Below are 19630 nucleotides of genomic sequence, written 5' to 3'. Positions count from 1 at the left end.
AAAAAAAAAAAAAAAAAAAAAAAAGTGAGATTGTGAAGGAATTAGTATGCAGATCCATTATCACTATGCTAGTTAAATGCTTCTCTGATTTTAATTTACTTGTATGTTTTCATGAACTGTTACTATGTGCTGTTAAAACAGCTTCAGCAATCAGTTGCGAAAGTGGCTGCATTTTCACCCTGGGCCCTTAAACCATCACTAGCAGCGTAGTTGCTGCTCCATGTGTAAACAGCCTGATGTTTTCATGTCCTTGACAGACTTTTGTAAAGTTGCAAGGTGGAGAAGACTCTTTCCCCTCATGTTTTAAAATACATACATACATACATAGACAGACTTTTGTAAAGTTGCAAGGTGGAGAAGACTCTTTCCCCTCATGTTTTAAAATACATACATACATACACACATATATATGCGCGTGTGCACACACACACACACACACAAATATTTATGTATACATGTATTTATTTGTGGAAGGCTTCAGAAACATTAATACAGAAGAAACTTTTTTTTTTAGGCTCTTAATAAATCTTGTTTCCTTCTGTCTGCTGTCCCAGTCCATCTCTCGTCATATGTGACTTACAGGGTGCTGAGAGTGGCCTGGAGTAAGTCACTCTCAGACCCTGACCACCAGAGCTGAGTTAATCAGTGATTCTAGAGCACTCTGCGCTGCTTGCTTAATCACAGGAGCACTTGCCTCTGGCACGTAACAGGGAAGATGGATATCTGTAGTTGCCTTATATAAAGATTACTCTGTACTGGGTAGGTTTGTGTCAGGTTAACTGTTCATTTGAGCACAGAGACACTCATGCTTTTGCATAGTAATGAAGAGACTGATTCTTCTGCTGAAAAATCTTGCAATGGGTATAGCTTACAGTGTTGGAGGGTAAGTTTGTATGTGATTTTRCTACATGAATTTGTATTTAAGGATATTTAAGTGGAATGTAGAATTTCTATTTGTTTTTGAGTAGAGGTTGGTTGGTAATTATGTCACTTAAAGCTTACCTAAAGGTCTTACAGAGATGCTAATGCAGAACGGTTTTGTTTAGAAATGTGTGTCCTGACATAATTTCCTCATTTTAGCATTGACTAGTTCCTCAGTCAACAAGCAAATCTTGTTCGTTATCTATAATGTAAATTTAGTCAACAGATTTGTTTTATAAATATGTATTTCACACTGATACTGATATCAAAGACGTTGCACTGAGRTGATATTGCTGAGAGGGCATCTACTCTTTTAGAAGCATGTAATTTGAGGTAGATTTTCAAGAACTAGCAGTTTGTGCCTTGTTTTCCTCTTTCAGTCTCAGCTTCCTATCCTGTTGATTGTTGGCTCGGCTTGGGGAGTTCTTGTTTTCTTTCATCTCCCATTCCTCTTCTCTTTCTCTTCATGCTGCTCTTGTTCTCTCATCTTTTTGTAATAGAGCAAGATGCTGTTTGGTTGTGCCTGTTGTTATGCAGTATTTAGGCTATGAAACACTGCCTTAAATTTACTGTGGTTGTAGTTGAGGTTTGAAAGAAATCACAGCATTAGTAGCAGGAGTCAGTATGTACATGCAGCTTCTCTGCGTTTACATGGTGTGATGCGTGAAGGGGTGATAATTAAGATGTTTATGATGCTCAAGTCACCCTTCCACACTCTTATTATGGAATCGGATAAGTAACATAACACTTAGATTTAGACTCCTTTTGAGTTACTCTTGAGTACTCTTAGACTCCTGATAAATAAGATCTCAAGCTGCCAAGGTAGAACACCTGGAAAGTTTGTATCTATAGCTTGATATCTTATATGTAGCCCGTAAGATACATGAAAGATCATGCTTTTTTGACCTCTTTGTAAGGAGGTCATAGGACTCTGAATTAACATCTGTTTCTGGGCCAGGAGCTGTGGTTCAGCCTTTGTACATGTATGAGCTAGAAATTGGTCCTCCTCCCCCCCCCCCAAAGCCCACATAGCTGAAAGTGGCCCTCTTTCCCTCTTTTAACTGACCTGATATCATTCAATTATAGAAATGTTGCATTCTCCTCAAAGAAGTCAAATACTGTTGCCAAATCAGTAGAAATGATTGTGCCGATATCAGTGTAGAACCACCTAATTTAAAATACACATTTTAGAAGAAAAATATCACTTACAATTCCCTCTCAACGATCCACTGTAACCTGACAAGTTGTCTAGTAAGTTTTACTGATTGTTTTGTTTAAAATTTTTCAGTGCCCTGTGTATCTACTTTAATTTTCTTCTGGCTTCTGGTCCCTGGATGAGCTTGTATCTATTACCAGTTTATGAAAATAACGTAAAACAAATAATTAAAAATGCTGATCATTATTACATCACTTTTTTTTAACCTTTCTAGTAGCCATACTGAAGCCCTGGAGTTAGTTGCCTCAGAGGTCCTCCCTGAGGGCTCCCCCCTACTCAAGCGCATTATGCTGCCAGTTCTGCTGCTAGTTTGGTGCTCTGTGGCATCACATTTCACAAGTGCGCTATCCCTGCTCAACACAGGAGAGAGGAATTGAAACACAAAAAAAGTTATTTGAGGGCTTTTAAAGTTCTCCGTGTGTGTGTGTGTGTGTGGTGTGTGTGTGTGAACCCCGTCTGGCTTAGGCAGGTTGTGAAATCAGAGCCCTAAAGAGCAATTTAGGCACTTGTCTGTAATGGTTTCAGGCAGTATACCCTGTCTAGGGAGGAAGAAAATGACTTTTGTGATCTCTTGTACACATACCCCCTGCTGGGGATCATTTTCCATAGTCGTCATTTACCTGAAGTCACTATTTTTTTAAAAATTGTATATTGTAGTTTTATAAATCAAAGTGTGATGTGATTTCACATCAAATACCTTATGGAAGCCTAAGTATAAAATAATAATGCCTGGCTGATCTCTATCAGCAGAACAAGGATCTCTGTTTAAACAATAACTACAAATAACAAATTTTGTGAGATTCATGTTAATCAAGTGGTATTTCAGCTATTCCATTATTATTAGGGTTACACTCAGATTACAGTAGTTATCTCTTTCATTCTCATTGTTCTTGCAATACAAGTTTTCTCCTAGGCTTTTAGAACCACTACAGCAGATTATGTTTTATTGAAAAGCAGCATTAGCTATCCAACTGTTCCAAAACTTTTAAACAGAGCTTACCTGGATAGACATAATTTAAAACAAATCATAGTAATAATTTCTACTTAGTATAATTGTTTACTCTAGGAGCGTAAAGTATTTCATGATCACAATGATTCACAAATTTTGTGTTGTGGTTGCTTAAATAAAAAAAGAAGCATTTGTTGAATAGTTTGCCTGCTTCAGTTGATAATTTGTTTTTTTTAGTTGAATATGGCAAATACATTTTTTAGGATTCAAATTGTTCGTGAAATGCTTAAACCTCTAAAACCTTTCTATAAACTTTTAACATTTGCTTTGTGTGTTGCTATGGACATATTTGTAACCACATTCATTTCCCTTCTAATCTGATTATTTATGTCCATCTTTTCCTCTTATTTTTTCTACTTTTTTTTTTTCCAGTACTCTGTCTTTTTTGGATTGTGGCTCTTAGGTGTTTTGTAATATATTCCTTGTTATCTTTATTAAAAAAAAACAAAGCAAAACTTTTTTGAATAATTTCTTTCTGGAGTGACTAACTTCAGGTTTGTGAAATTGGTTTGTTCAAAGTACTTTGTATTTTATTGATTTTTTTTTTTCCTTTGTTAGCGCCTGACACACACAAGCATGTTGTCACCTAAGCAGTTGTTGAGATCTTGGATAAATTTCTTTGCATCTGTCAAGCTTTTTTAAGAGTTCCAAAGCACCGTTTTTTGGTTTAAAAATTGTCTCCAATTTTTGAAATCTAGTAATTTGGAAATATCACTGTAATGTAATGTTAAAATTTTCTTAAAAAGAAGGGATACTTTGCAAGCCCTTTCCGAATCATTAGTTCTACAGTCACCTATTTTTCAGTTTATACTGCTGCTTGTTAAATCTGCAGTATCTGTATTTGTTTCACTTCTGCGCTTAGAGAAAAAATTAGTTATGGACTATTGAAATAAACTGAACATATACAGGTTGGTGGGGCTAGACAGGAAATAACAGTATATTGAGGAAGCTGGCTGATGTTGCCAGGCTGCTTTCTATCATCCTTTGAAAGGTTACAAACGGTTGGGTGGGGTCTGTAGTGATCGGAAAGACAGATTCTGCAGCCATCTTCAGAAAATACAAGAGGATCTGTGGGACCGTAGGCCTGTCAGCTGCACCTCAGTCCCCAGGTTGATTATGAAGCAAGTCCTTATGGAAATCATTTCCAAGCACATGGAGAACAAGTAGTGACTGGGAACAGCTATTGTAGATCTATCAAGGGCAAACTGTGTTTTACCAGCCTGATAGCTTTTTTTGTCCTGATATAAACAAGGAGGGAGCAATGGATGTTGTTACCGTGACTTTAGTAAGCTTTTCAATAACAGTCTCCTATGGTATCCTTATAGTTAGATTGGAGAGATGTGGTCTGGATGGGTAGATTAAAAGGTAGGTGAAAAGCTGACTGGATCGTTGGGCTCAACAGGTCAGTAGTAAGAAGTCTAAGTGGCAGACAGGTACTCTTCGCAGGAGTGGTGCTCTTTGTGGGTTGATGCTCTTTAACACCTTCCTTAGCTACCTGGACGATCCCTGTGTTTATCAATGATACTGTGTTGGGGACAGGGCTGCYGTTCAGAGGGATATTGACAAGCGGGAGGAATAAGCTGACGGGASCCTCCGGAAACTCTGCACTGGAGATGGAGTAGCCCTGTGYAACAGTGCAGTCTGGGGAGCGCCTGCCTGCTTAGGGAGCAGCTTTGCAGAAAAAGGAGTTGAAGGATGCAATAGACAGCAAACTGAACATGTCAGCAGTGTGCCCTTGCAGTGCAGTAGGCTTCACTGCTTGCTGGCTCATGTAAGCAAGAGCATAGCCAGCAGTCTGGGAGCTTCCCTTCTTTTGGGTGCTACTGAAGCCACATGTGGTACAGTCTCCAGTTCTGGCCCCCGATTAAAAAAAAAATAGAGGAGCTGAAGAGAAAGTCACTAAGATTATTAAGGGGCTGCAGTATTTGACATGGTAGGAGAGGCTGAGAGAAATGGATTTATTCAGCCTGGAGGAAAAAAAAAACATTAAAGGGAGTGAAATCTAATTGCAGCCTCTCTAAAGAAGGCTATTGTGAGATGGAACCAGACTCTTCTCAGAGGTGYGCAGCAAAGGAACAAGAGGTTGCATGCTGTAGCAGAGGAAATTCCGACTAGATGTTTTTAAAACAAAACAAAACAAAAAGAAAAAACACAACCACGAGTTTGGTTCTGCATTGGAGCAGGCTGCCTGTACAGGTTCTGAGTCTGTTGTTGATTTTTCAGAACTCAAATGAACAGCACCGTGAGCAACCTGCTGTAATTTGGAGAAATTATCTTTGAGCAGGAAATTGGACCGAATGAGCGCCAGAGGTCCCTAAAAACTTAAATTTGTTCTGTGATTCTGAAATCAGAAAATGCTTCCTCTACCTCCATACACCCATACAGATGTGCTTTAAAATTGGTCTTAGCCAGATAATAGATAYCTCTAGTTTCATTGTTCCTTCACAGGGATTTGTAGGAATAGAAAATAGTTATATTTCAAAACTTGAACTACAGCATGTAAAATAAACATAACTTAAATGTTTCTTTAAATTAAAACTAAAATTAATTAGCAGAGAGATTATCATRTTGCTGTTTCTGATGCATCTGTGAGCAAGCAAAGAGGAACAGGGCATTTTGAATGACAGCTATTGATGTGGGAAAACTTCTGCAATTAGAAAAAAAAGATCTAGAATAAAATGAGATGATACAGCTTTCAGAAGCTTCTTCCATATTTCACTATTTATAGATCTATGCAAAGGTGTGAGCTGGTAGTCACATGATTTCTCACAGAGAAGGGGAGAACCCTGGCAACTGGAGTGTGACCCTCTTTTAGGCTCTTCCAGACAATTATTGGATAGAACCATCCTGAAGACCTGTGGCACTACAGTTGTATTTGGCATTATATCTTAGTTAGCAGGTATTGCGTTTATTTGATAATAAAAGCTTAAAATTCAGCTAGGTCATCTGATAGCCATGCACCACAGAAGCATTTGTATATGTGCGCAGGGGAAGAGAGGAAATAGTGATAACGCTAATTTGCACCTTTTTCATGGTTAACRGGACATTTCCGTGATGCAACAAAGTCAATCCTTTTTTCCTTCTGAGAGCAGTGGAAATTCGAGCCAAGTTTCTTCTGCCCAAATTGGGTCAACTTCCTCCCCTGCCCCCAGTTTCTCACTTTGTCTGGGAACTAATCTAGCTGTTCTGAGCAGATAACAATTTGGGGACTGTCAGTTTATGCAGTTAGGAATGACAGCACTCTAGCCCATATTGATAGGAGCRTAGAGCAAAAACTGGGAAAGACTCTGGACTTGAATGACTGTGAACAGAATCTAACGCAGTTTTAAGATTATTTGTGCATATACTCTTTAGAGTAAATCCAAGTAACTTAAAATTCAGAGGGAAGATATCTCCTAGGTATCTATAAAATTTTACCTATTTCATATTTATCAAAGAATTACCAGACAAATTTTTCTAGTGAATAACTGGAGAAGGATCCAGTATCATAAGTACTTACTATCTTTCTACTTGCTCCCTTCAATTAGGGTTTGACTAGCACCACTAGCATGTTCCTGTTGGAAGTTGCATGTGTTTGTTTTAATATTTAGTCTATATGTTCAGTATAAAGGAAAATACTAAATAATTTTATTCCTTAGAAATTATGTCAGTGTTAGTTAAGGATGTTGTCAAAGAATGTCTCTTTTTATAAAGTGATTCGCTGCTTTTATGGAAATGCATATATTGCTGCTATTAGAACTGTTAAAACTGCCAGTAACTGATTATTTTTACAAAGATAACAGGATGAAGAATTGCCTTGTGGTTAGTATTCATAAATTATATGCTTTAGAGGGTATCTAGTGTATCCTTTATTGGTGATAATGTGGTGGCTTGTTTTATGCAGGAGGTCAAACTAAATAAAGTGAGTTTTTTTTTTTTTTTTTTTTTTTTTCCCCTCTGGACTTAATCTTGTAAACACAATCTAGTAGCTAGTGATTGGACTTGTTAAGGCTGTTGCTTAAAGTGTGGGACTGGACAAGCCACTTGCTCTTTCCATGTTGCTCTGATTGTATGTATAGCAAAGGGGAAAAGACGGTAGGAAGACAGAGAAACCTTGAAGTGCTTTATGGAAGGAGCTGTTGCCCTGGTTGGTATGCAAGGATGTCAATTCATGGACAGCCCGCATTTGTATAATTGTCTCTTGTTACTGAGCAAAATCTCTGCAATGCATGGCAGTGCTGGACTCCTCTATCACTGAACAACTGTTCTTTCCTCCTGTTCTTTTTACAGGGTGGATCACTTATACACCTTTTTTGTTCAGTGGTCACCAGAAATATATGGGAAAGATGCCAAAGAGCAAGGTTTTGTTGTAGTAGAAAAGGAAGAGCTTGATATGATAGACAACTTCTTCAGTGAGCCAACTACTAAAAGCTGGGAGGTGAGTGCTTTTTGTCATTATATTGAGCATGTTGTATCAAGTATGCATCCCTTATTAAGAATCAGTGCTCACTCTTTTGATGGTGTTTATAATGCTTGCTGCCTTATACAGAAGTGTTCTCAAGACTTGCAGCTGTCTCACAACTGTACTCATTTACTTGTAGTATTCCTTTCTTCCCTCTCTAGAAAGGGCAGGCAAACAGCTGGGAGCTATCTGGTCCACAACCATCATAAGTTATGTAAATATACTGGTTATGCGATATTAGCCTTTTGGGAAACTATACAGGTGCATGTTGGCAGTGTTGCTAAATTAGTATCGTATTTGTGTTAATAGTAAAACTTATATGTACACGTAAACACCAACCCAGACTCCTGTGTGCTTGTTGAAATGGGCTGGTATGTGGTGCTGGGTCAGGCCCTCACTTCTCAGATGCGTACAGCACTACTTCTAAAATATTAGTTAAGATGGATATTTTATATCATGTATTACTTCAGCATTTGGGGACTTTTTCAGTCTGTTTCAACTACTTGTATGTTTCTGTTTGTTATCTCTGTCTCTCATACATATAAAGCTCTGTTTCGAAGGAGAATAACCCAAGCCTGCATGCATGTGATTTTTTAAAATTAATTTCTGAATTCCTAAGTACTTGCTGAAGATACACAGACAAATTCAAAATAAATTCCCAAATGGAAAATAGCTTGATGGTGATTTTAAAAACCAATCTGATTGTTTATCTTAAACACATACCTGTTTTCAAAATTCTATTATCAGTGTTTTAAGCATTTGTAGCTTTGAAATATGTTGTCCTACTCAAAAGCTGAGAGTGGGGCTTGTTATTTGAAATGTAGCAGCAACACCTCTAATTCTAAAAATAAAAGCTATTTAGTTTTGCAGTTTCTCTATGTTGGTACTATGTGAACTGCAGAATGAAAAAAATGTCTTCATTCCTCATTTTGTACAGAGTTGGCTGCAGTAATATTACACTAGATTTCACTATTCAGTTGTTATTTGCATGCTATTTTCTTAAACTTGAAGGAGGAGGGCCAGTGATCTAAAAAGCGGAGGTAGGAGAGATCCAGCCACGTGGGAATCTTAAATTTGTATTGGGAGAAATAGCTGGAAATTTTTATAAAGGTGTGTATCTCTTTTATACTGTATATTCAGGTTTTACAAATTAAAAGTAGGTCTGCAGGAAATGTCTGTTGAAAGGCCAAATCTAGGCATGATCACTGTGAAAGTTTCACTCTCTCTTCTGGGGAAACAGAAAGTATGACTGTAGGGACACACAAACAGTGTTATCAAAACGAGTTTGCAGGCAGTAGCTGCCGGTCTTGCTTGTGGGCAAGAGCTCTGGCCATTAGAGCAGTGAAGTATAGTAAATACTGCAGAATAAGCTGGTAGACAATGAAAAGGCAACAAATGCCTTTGAATATTCAGATTCTTTATTGTGCCAGACCTGACCAGGAACCTTGTGTGCAGGTATGTTTGACTGTGTCGCTGTTTGAACAGCGTATGTCTGATATAGCACTTAATAGTGTTTTTTTTGTTTTTTTGTTTTTTTTTTTWAAAAAAAGGGAGCTCTGCACTTAATTTTAATTGAAAATTTCTGTCCCAGGTAGCCTGCTTCTTCGTTCCTGTAGATGAAAATATTTAAAAATCTTTTCAAGATTTCATAGTTCTGCTTTCTATCATAGCTGACTCTTTTCATTTGTGTTTGTTTTTGCGTGTGTAGATATTTTACCTTGCAGATCCTTTTGCTACAGTTTTTGAATCTGAAGTTGGTTCAAACATGTGCTTCAGTTAGGATGAAAAGAGCTGTATTTATAAAGTTCAGATTGAAAAGGTATTCAGGCAGTGAAGAAAATCAGTTAGCTTTCTCCCTTTTAGATGATTTGGAATCTATTTGCAATCTGGTTATTTTAGCAGATTTTCTGTAGTTGTCTACATCTGTAAATTTAGTTATATTTTGCTTTAGGTAACTTGCTGATTGATTTACTGTGATACTTTTTGTCTTTCCTTCTAGGGAGCCTAGAGAATAGTTTTTGAAAGGAGAGTAGGCACTTCTGATTCAAACTGAAAAAGATGTTCATTCAATTATAAAACTAAAATGATCCGAGAGAAGAGAAGGGAAAGTGAAATCACTCAGGAGATGGAAAAACAATAATGATAAAAGCAGAAAACCCCTGGTTTTTTTAATGGCCTTTATAATGGCTTTAATTTTGCAATGTAAACATTCCTTGAAATTGGCAATATGATTTTTTTTAACACATGATTCCCTCCCGTCTGAGAAGACCTTTGACTAGATCCCATTGAGCCTGGGCTAGATTCTGCTGGAGAGATAGGATGCAGCTGATATTATATCATCTGCAGTAATACCTGCACCGCCTAGATTCACTGGGGCATTTAACATTAATTCTGCAGTCTAGATTTTACCTTGTGATCCTGTTCTCTTTTCTTAACGTCCACAATATGCATTTGAGTACTAGTACCTGGCTACCTGCTCAGGGCTGCTGCCCTAGGCACAGTTCTAGGTTTCTGCAGATGAACATGGGCTGGATGTATGTGACTGCAGCACACATGTTGCTCTCATCCTTCTGGAGATACTAGGTGTGACTGTTATTAGGTCTTTGTCCTGTGTGTGCATAGTGACCTCCTCACAACTCTAGGCCTTTTATGGAAAAGCTTTCTGTGCTTTGTGATGGCTAAGTCCACACCTGGAATCTGTCCAGTAACTTTGCTTCCTAGCCTGTACAGCAGGCGTGTAGGATCTCCAGGCACTGCTCGGCAGTTGCTGACTGTTGACAGCTTCTGCAATTTGAGCAGTGATTATGAAGGTGTAGGTGAGTTATACAAAGCTTTCTCTGCATATACCATGAAAATGTTTTAAAGATGTGTTTGTAGGAATAGATGTGGAGGCAGGGCAGAGTGCTCTGTAACGACATTTTGAAGTTCCTGTTCATAGATAAGACCCTGATGGTAACATGCTCATGGAAGGAAGGTGGTTTAACGTTTTCCAGTTGTTTTGTAGCTAGGCATGCTTGCTTCCCCTTTTCTTTCTCATCAGCCCCATCTCTGGGGTCTTGCTGTTGATTTATGTTTGACCTGGTGACATAGAACTAAGGTAAAATCCTGCTGCTGTGGGTCTTGCCTCATCTCTAACGTTGGTTTACCGTAATACAGAGACACGCATCACTCATTAACAACCAGTAGCTGAACTGAAGGATTAGCCGCTTTCCAACTGTGCCATACTGATCTCTGCCAACTTAGCAATTGAACACACCAGCAACAACTCTGTGAGAGCCAGCACATGCTACCTCTTAAAAATGCAGGCTTCTGCCACGAGTAGTATTTTGCCCCTCTGCAGAGCAGCTGAGCCCTGCTTTCACTGAGCTCTGAATGCTGGGTGCTAGCAGCTTGTGAACATCTATCTCAAGGGACATTACAGGAGATATTTTGGCTCCTGTTAAGTTCTTGCCCTTAACTGCATGAAGTTCAGAATTTGTCCACTGATTTTGTTACTAGGTCATAGGCTGCAGACCCTTTCTATAGATAAGCATTAAACATATGGACTTGCGTTCTTACTGGTTTCAACTTTGTTGTAAAAGGTAGTGTGACTACTTGTAATTGCTGGAGATAATTTTGTACTTTGTTTTATACTCATTTAAATTCAAACCTAAATTGAAATACTTACATGGTTTCACCCTTTAAACTACTGTAATGTACTCCGCTTTATAAAATCTTAAAAAGAAAAAAAAGAAAAAAAAGTCTCCAAAGAGCTGTTTAATCATTTTCAGCTGAGAATATATTCTGTAAAGACCTTTACTTCTCTCAAAAATGAATACTTCAAAGAATTTACCAGCATAAACTGTATGCTCAAATCTCAGTAACTTTCCTGCATGATAAAACTTCCAAATACTTGCTCAAATTGATTTACATTTTTTAGTTCTTTGGTATATTGCTTCTGTTTCAGTTTGTATATACAAAAACATGTATGTATTGKTAAAGAAAAAGGCTGCCATCTTAATAAAAATGGGAAGTGAAATTTTAAAGCTGTTCATACCCTTATGCATTAGCAGCTGAGAAAATGATTAAAATACTCAACTAGCTGCATGACGGAAAATGAGGAAGCTTTTGTTTCCTTCCTATATAAACTACCACGAGGTATTTGGTTAAAACATGTTTAGTGTGCCTTCAAATAAGATGTATTTGAGTCTTCTGACTCGGGACAATTATGTCTGGGACCAGTCACCTCATATTGCCTTGTTACCACAATATTTATTAATCCTAAAGGACTTAACTGCTATCAGGAGTCACTAGGATGTGAAGAAATTCTGACCACACTGCCCATGCTATCTCAAAGACACTTTGCCATTTGAGAATTTAACTATATTCAGTTCAGGCTGTCTGTGCTTGGTATTTCTATTCCATGCAGTGTTTCTGTTTCATGTAGTATGATGGCTAATGAGTATTTTATTTTAAATTAATTCGCTTCAGTAGAGGATTGACAGAATGAGAGCTATGCTTTAGGTTGGTCTCTTGTTCCCTTGCCTCAGATTATTACTGTAGAAGAAGCAAAAAGACGAAAGAGTGTGTGCAGTTATTATGAAGATGATGATGATGACACTTTACCTGTCCTAAAGCACCACAGTGCTCTCCTGGAGAATATGCACATAGAGCAGGTATGGCTAGAAAAACCTCAGGTTTTCTTATTTGCTCTTGTGCTGTCTGAGCCAAGTATAGAACAGTCTGCCTTCTAGAGGTGATACTGATGCTTTCTCACAGCTTGGAAAATGCTTAGTTTGTTGAACTGTCTTGTCTTTGTGCAAGGTCATTTGTTTTAACACTTGCTTATTTGAAAAACTTATTTTTGCAACTCTGGAGAGTTTGAGTAGTGATATTGAGAACTATCATCTTTTTCAGTGCTAGGAGAAGGGCTGCCAGTTTCAATATCTTTTATAGGATCACATGAAATGCAGTCAGTGGGGCTCAGAGTACAAGACCATGCACAGATTGCAGAGATGTTGAGCTGTGTGCATCAGCTACTACCATAACTGCCTTTTTTTTGTCTCAGAAGCTGCTGCAGAAAGGGAATAATCTGCAGGTCACCACCTGTGACCTGTTGAATGTATTTAACTGTCCCCTTTTGTTGCCTAGCTTGCCCGGCGCTTGCCAGCAAGAGTGCAGGGATATCCATGGCGACTTGCATACAGCACACTAGAGCACGGAACTAGCCTGAAGACTCTGTACCGTAAATCAGCATCTCTTGACAGTCCAGTTCTCCTTGTCATCAAGGATATGGACAACCAGGTAGGAAGTGCTCCTTTTGTGGGGGTTGCACTGAAAGGGCACCATTTTTAAAAGAGTGAGTGTTGTGTAGTGATAATCATACTGTGAAGTGACATCACATGATAATGCCAAAATAAGAAATTTATGTTTTCTTCTATGCTCTCTACTGCTTAAAGGAAACTTACAGGCAGGAAAGTAAATAAGAGCTAATAGAACTAGAACTCCCACTTTCATAATAGCAGTGAATGCTCCTTTTAATAGTGTCTATGAAAATATTTTCCTTGTGAATCAGTTAAGCTGTTACAAATAATGCTTCTTTGGATGTTTAGTACTTCAGCAGCCCCTAGAATCCTCATCCCTATTGTCATGTGGCTTTAAAACTTGAAGGATACAAAAGATTTGCAGGAACACTTGCTAATATGATAGACTTCATTGTTTCTCTTAGTATGAAACACCAGCATAGTTATTCTTCAGAAAGTATTTTGAAAGTTTTTTTTTCTTTTATATTTTGCACTGTCCTCAATAATAGTTTAATTATTTTATTCTGACAGATATTTGGAGCATATGCTACACATCCATTCAGATTTAGTGACCATTACTATGGCACAGGTGAAACATTCCTCTACACATTCAGTCCAAATTTCAAGGTAAGTGATGTTGTCTTTCTCAGATGAGATTTTTGGTTCCATTTCTGAAACATTTATGAGGAAAAAAAAATACAAAGACTGTATATTTAAGTTTAGAAATTGTCAGTTACTTACGAATGCAGTTAATCCCTCATTGCTTCACTGCAATTTTTGCTTTAAGGAAGAATGGTTTTAATTATTTGACATGCTTAGAAGGTAGTCTGCGAGGGTGCAGAGAAGGTTTTAAGCTGACTGTGGGGGGAAGGCAAGAGGAATAATGAGTAGACTATCAAAGATTAATCTTGGAAAGTATTGATTGATATCAGAAGTATAGTACAACTTCATAGGTGCTTAGGATTACAGTGAAAACAGAGATAAGATTGCCACTGAAATACCCCTTAATGTCCATAGCTTGTGTCTTTTCCAGTATTGAATACTTGATTATTTCTTTTTAACAATAGCTATTGTTTTGAAGATGCAAGTAAAATATCTAAAAGGATTAGAAAGACTGTTTATAATTTTAGATTTGTGTTTTTTTTGTTTACTTTCTATTACCTCTTTTTTCCCCTTCAAGAAAAGAAAAAAAAAACAAAACACCAAAAATATCCCCTAAGGAGGCATTAGTACTTACTGCTTCCAGAGTACTAGAATCCTCACAGTCAATACATACACACACACACACACACACACACACACACACACACACACACACGTATACATATATACAGATAAATATATGCATGCATACACATATACGTGTGTGTGTGTATATATATATATGTATGTATGTATACACACACACACTTTTCTCCCCCCTCAGGTATTTAAATGGAGCGGCGAGAACACCTACTTCATCAATGGAGACATGAGCTCTCTGGAACTTGGAGGTGGAGGGTGAGCAAGTGTTTGGTTTTAAAATCATGTAGCTGACCCCCTTCTCTTTTGAATGAGAATGAGGACAATGGTAGTTGCAAGAAAAAAAATGATCAGTAAAATGGCTGTCCTTTTTCAGTAAACTTTGACGGACACCGTAGCAATCTGATTGCTATTACAGACCATAGTAATTTCTATAGCGTAAAGATTGCCTAATGAGAGTAACTGATGTTGGGCACTTTGAAAGAGCAGATGTTTTGAGTGGATACACAGGTTACTGTTTAAGAAGTTTGCAAGTGGAAGATAATCTCTAATGACAGTTTTGCCATCAGCTTCTAAGGTTTCCCCATGGTCTTTATTGAACTGTCATTATTCTGCTACTACACAGAACAATGATACAGACAGTGCTTAATCAGGTCCTAAATTCCAAAGGACCACAGGTCTGAAATCAAGGGCTAATTCTATACTACTAAATAAAGCTGACCAAGACTGTATAATTGATGTCTGGGCATGGTTTGCATCAGATTTGCATAATGAATAAACATGTACCCCCTAAACAGAAGGGGCCGTAGCTATAGCCAGACTGCCAGGGAAGGGTCCCCAACATCCATGGTCCTTGAGTGATGCCCCAGCAGTATCTGAGATGCCACTAGCTGGCAGCAGCCAAATCTGGCCTTGTTAACAAGCTGAATGGTACTGCCACAGTCAAGCCTGTGTTTTTTCAATTACTGGTATGAATAAAAGCAAAGAGATCACCTTGCAAGTACTTTGCCTTCATGTTCAGTCTAACTTGTTCTCAGAATTATCTAAATCTTTCCATATTGCTCTTCTGGTTGTTTCTAAAGCTTCCAGTATTTTTGTTCTGTTTAACAGAATGCTTTCTCCAAGTGTTTTTGGTTGGGGGAGAGGGGAAGAGTGTTTTGTCTGGAAAGTCTTAACAAAGAATGTACACTGACTGATTATACTGTCAGCCTGAATAGTTAGAAAGAATAGACATGGATGTGGATTTAACTGTTTAAGTTCATGTTCAAATTTGATGTATTCTCTTTTTAGTGGCCGGTTTGGCTTATGGTTAGATGCAGACTTGTATCATGGGCGAAGCAATTCCTGCAGTACCTTCAACAATGACATCTTATCTAAGAAAGAAGATTTCATAATACAAGATGTAGAAGTATGGACATTTGAATGAATATTGACTGCCTTAAGGACTGGATCCACTAGGCATTTAAAAGCTAAAGAGAAGGTGCAGGCTGCCTTACAATGTTACACGCTTTTTTCTCAAATTGTACCAGAGCATGACCATGTTTAAAAAGAAAGGGGGCGGGAGGGAAAAGTGTGCAGAAAAAAAAAAAATCTGGTTTTGAGAGGCAGTAAGAGACAGAACAATACGATAATCAGTTTGAGGTGTTTTTTACTTCCTCCTCTAACACGTCGCCATTGAAGACATGATGCTTATGAAAACATTCACAGTGTATGAGTTGAAAACTTTTCCTGTAACTGTGAAAGAGATACTGTGGGAAAACTACATCTATCTAGTACATTCCATGTGTATTTATGTTCAATATATAAATGCTAACCAAAAATAAAAGGTTACATTAGCAAAATCTAGGGTGTACTGTTTGCCATGGGAAAAAAAAATCTGAAGGGGTACACAGCACTTAAGGGAACATGTTTTTAAGATCTTTTTATTTATTGTTATTGTATAGCAGATTTTTTTAAAATGTCTTAGCCRTGAGTTTTTTCTGTGTTTCAAATCTCAGTTTGATAAACAATTGCTATTCAGGTAGGTTTCTTATGCATTGTCATTTATTCTGAATCAATTTATTTGATTTCTGAGGTTAAGTTTTGTATTTTTATTTTGTAAATGAGATTTGCTTTTCACTTTACCCTAATTAGAGGGTTTGTTTTCTGTCAAACACTTGAGTGCATAATTCTGGTTTCCTTTAAGATGTGAGAAAAGGTGGTTAGTGCTTCTTATTAACTCTGCTGCCACAATCTTGTTAATAGATTATTTCGGCAGTATATGGAGACCCTGGGCAAACTGCCAGCTGGTATAGACTCTTTTCACCTCTGTTGCAGTCCACAGAATTGGGACAGTATGCTCTGAGCATCTGTCTTAGTATTATTCAACTGTTTACTTAAAACATTACTAAGAGAAGATTGGCTTTCTGTATCACCACCACGTGATTCAAAATAAACCGCCAATTGTACTTTTATGAGCACTTCTTTACAAATTGAAGAATAACTGCTTTGTTAAGAAGAAAATATAATCTTGAGATATGGAGAAGAATGTTATTTCCCTAACAGGCCAGGTCATGTTAGTGTAATACCTGCTTTTGTAGTAATTAATATATGATTTCCTTCCTGAAAAAGACTTGAAGCAACAGGCTGCTTTAGGATTTGACAGGCAACTAAGTATTTATTTTTCTTTGTTTTTCATGAAATACTTGTCACTTTTCCCCCCTCAACACTAAAAAGACTCCATGTAGTAAAGCTAGGTTGAACTCTAAACAAGTCAGTGCTGTGAAATTTTCAGCAAATAGGGAAAATATAACAGAGAACTGTCTTCTAAAGAATTCTGCTTTGCAATTAAGGTATAGTTTAAACAAAAGTTTAAAAAATCCAAAACCTGTCAAAATAGACTTTCTGGCAACACTTGGATGGTGTCTTGCCCTTAAAACCAAAAGTATCATTGTCCTGAAAAAGGCAGATTTTAGAAATGGTAATGTGCTTCCATGCATTAAACAGTACAGTCTAATTTTGGAATATTAATAATTGAGTAATACAACTCAATTTAATTACTGCTTTTCCCCTTTTTAGTATATTCAAAAAAGAAAACAAGACAAGCAGTTTCTTTCAAAAACATCAACAAATATTAATCCTGCATAGAAATTTCACAGTCTAAAAAACAATGCTATACAGTAAGTCTGTATCACGTTGCACGTAAGCTTTTCACACTTTTCTTCCAGGTGGTCTAATACAGCCTTGAATACAGTTCTTATTAGTAATGCTGTAAAATATTTTGGAAGTTGCTGATAGCATAATGCTTTGAAGATACCAAGAATATCTAATACTGTTTGCTCTTTTAATTGGTGGCAGACCACTTACTAGTTCAAAAAAAACAAAAAAAAACAAAAAAAAAAACCAAAAACAGCAAGCTCAACATTTTACATACATTTCACTATTGTTACCTACAACTTACTCCATTATATTATACTTGTCAGAGGATACTAAATGCTGTGTTCTATATTCAAAACAGTGTTGTTCAATCAAAATTCTGTGACCCTTGAAAATATAAATATTGAATATATGTAATGCAGTGCTATCACGATATTTTCAATAAAGGAATTTATGCATTCAGAAACCTGTTAATAGATGTTTTCTCCTTTATTCAGACTTAAGCACAGTTTAAAGATGAAAGGATACTGCTCTGGTTACAGATTATGCAGAAGGAAATACCTAATCTCAAAAAGAGAATTCCAACAATCTCCTCTTCTGGAAAAATGGCTAAGAAGCTTTTTTCTGTTTGTTTGTTTTTTGTTTTATGGTATGGCATCTCCTAATCTAGGGTTGTATTCGTGTTCACTCTGTGCTGAAGGGCTGAGAAATACCAGTTATCCTATTCTAGCTAAACAGTTGATCAGTAGTTCTCATCAAACTGTTATTGTTTGCTTTTATCACCTATAGAGAACTAATGTATTTCTGCATCTTTTTTGATCAACCTGTTCCTAAAAGTCAAAAGTCTCTGTACATGTTTTTTGAGTGCATCCTTTTTATATTGCTAAGCTGTTAATGTATTTTATTTTTCTTGAAGCAAGACAAAACACAAAACTTGAATAAAACTAAGGCCATATATGTATAATTTATTGTGCAGAGGTGAAACTGAGAAAAAACAAACTGATTATATAGTAGCGAAATACTAAAAACTTCAGAACAAGTATGCTATCTATGTTACTTGGAGTGTAATAGTGGTAAGAATTTGTATAACAATAAGCTAAGAGAATAATCATGGTCACTAGTAATTTTCCTCTTGGAGGGGGAGCTCTTTTAGAACAGTACCTCAAACACTTGTATTTGGTGGTACTCAGATGAAGAGTTTTGATTCTGGACTATGTATAAGGCTTACTAACAATAAGACTGGTAAATACCCAGTAAAGCACTAATGTTCAGTTTGATGCTGGTTTCAGTGCCATTTTTGCACTGGCCATTTTGTATGATGGCAGCTCTAGAGCAAAACAGAAGCCAGTTACTGTCAGAATACTCTTCATAAATAAAATTTTAAGATTTCACTTGCCCGTTCCTTACTGAGAAAAGGAGCAGGTTAGCTCATTTCAAAAGGACTGCATTACATTCCCCAAGTCAGTAATTGTGACAAATGAGCTTTTTCAGGTAGAATAGCTAACTACATCTTATTTGCACTGAACACAACTTGTTTGTTCTGAAATAAATTTTCCAGAAACTTATAGAGGCTTGTCTCTTGCAAAACTTTGTAACTGGTATCTCTTTTAAACACTATGGTGTAATATATTTAGGACAATTACCTGATGCTRTTTGACTTGCAGGAAGAACATCAACTAGAACAAAACCACTAACCTCAGTGGTTCTGCAGCTGTACAACTCGTTTAATGAAAAGTGTCAGCAATTTAAAACACAAATTAAGAGTTTTAGATACAGAAAGCTACTACCACTGAGGAACTGTCTTTTAACTTTGGGAATAGTTGATTTGAGTCGGCACATAAAGCATTCTCTCAAAGTATTCCCACTTGGTACTTTTTTACTGAAAAGTTACGGTGAACAGAGTTCATGTACTTTTACTGATTCTTCAGTGCTGTAATTCAGTGTGAGGCTAGAGGTTTGCCTGAAAGCTTCAAACAAAGGAACTGAAGTAATTTGGAACAAATGAAATACTTAAGTGTCAGAGGCAAATTTGTTAGGAATACACATCATCTCCAACTGGAGCAGTACAAAACTTCAGAAACGTCATTGCTTTCATAATTCATTTGAAACACCTTTGATGCATCTTAAACAACCTAAATTTGTCATCATTCTCTGACATGTCGATCTTCGGGGGGGGGAGGGGATGCAGCTCTCAAAAGGAAAGAGCGCATACAAAATGGCTGGGAGGAAGAAGGGGGGAAAAGAAAAGAAAAAGCTTAATACTATGTATCTTCACTGCGSAGGCAAGGGGCTGCGAGGCGGCCGCGGCCGCTTGCCTGTGTCACTAGGGCGCTCGCCGCGCCCCGAGCAGGCGCCCCCGGCGCGGCGCGGCGCGGCTCGGGGCG

General features: G+C 37.4%; 1 protein-coding gene across 10 annotated transcripts in view; it reads left to right on the top strand.

Annotated features, from left to right (window-relative positions):
- Positions 1 to 17712, top strand: part of NCOA7 (nuclear receptor coactivator 7) — a 97851-nt gene extending 80139 nt beyond the window's left edge. For all 10 annotated transcript variants that reach the window (XM_085314213.1, XM_085314260.1, XM_085314275.1 and 7 more), the window contains 6 exons: positions 7416 to 7563; positions 12117 to 12242; positions 12718 to 12870; positions 13401 to 13496; positions 14296 to 14369; positions 15402 to 17712. In XM_085314213.1, the coding sequence (XP_085170339.1) occupies positions 7416 to 7563; positions 12117 to 12242; positions 12718 to 12870; positions 13401 to 13496; positions 14296 to 14369; positions 15402 to 15537 (733 nt within the window). In that variant the 3' untranslated portion in view covers positions 15538 to 17712. The remainder of the gene's footprint in view (positions 1 to 7415; positions 7564 to 12116; positions 12243 to 12717; positions 12871 to 13400; positions 13497 to 14295; positions 14370 to 15401) is intronic.
- Positions 17713 to 19630: the final 1918 nt, after the last annotated feature.

The sequence above is a fragment of the Rhea americana genome, unplaced genomic scaffold (assembly GCF_003343005.1).
Source record: "Rhea americana isolate MKP2758 unplaced genomic scaffold, rheAme1 scaffold_110, whole genome shotgun sequence".
Taxonomy (NCBI): Eukaryota; Metazoa; Chordata; class Aves; order Rheiformes; family Rheidae; genus Rhea; species Rhea americana.
The sequence above is the reverse complement of the archived record's forward strand: the minus strand, read 5'-3'. Positions and strand labels throughout refer to the sequence as shown.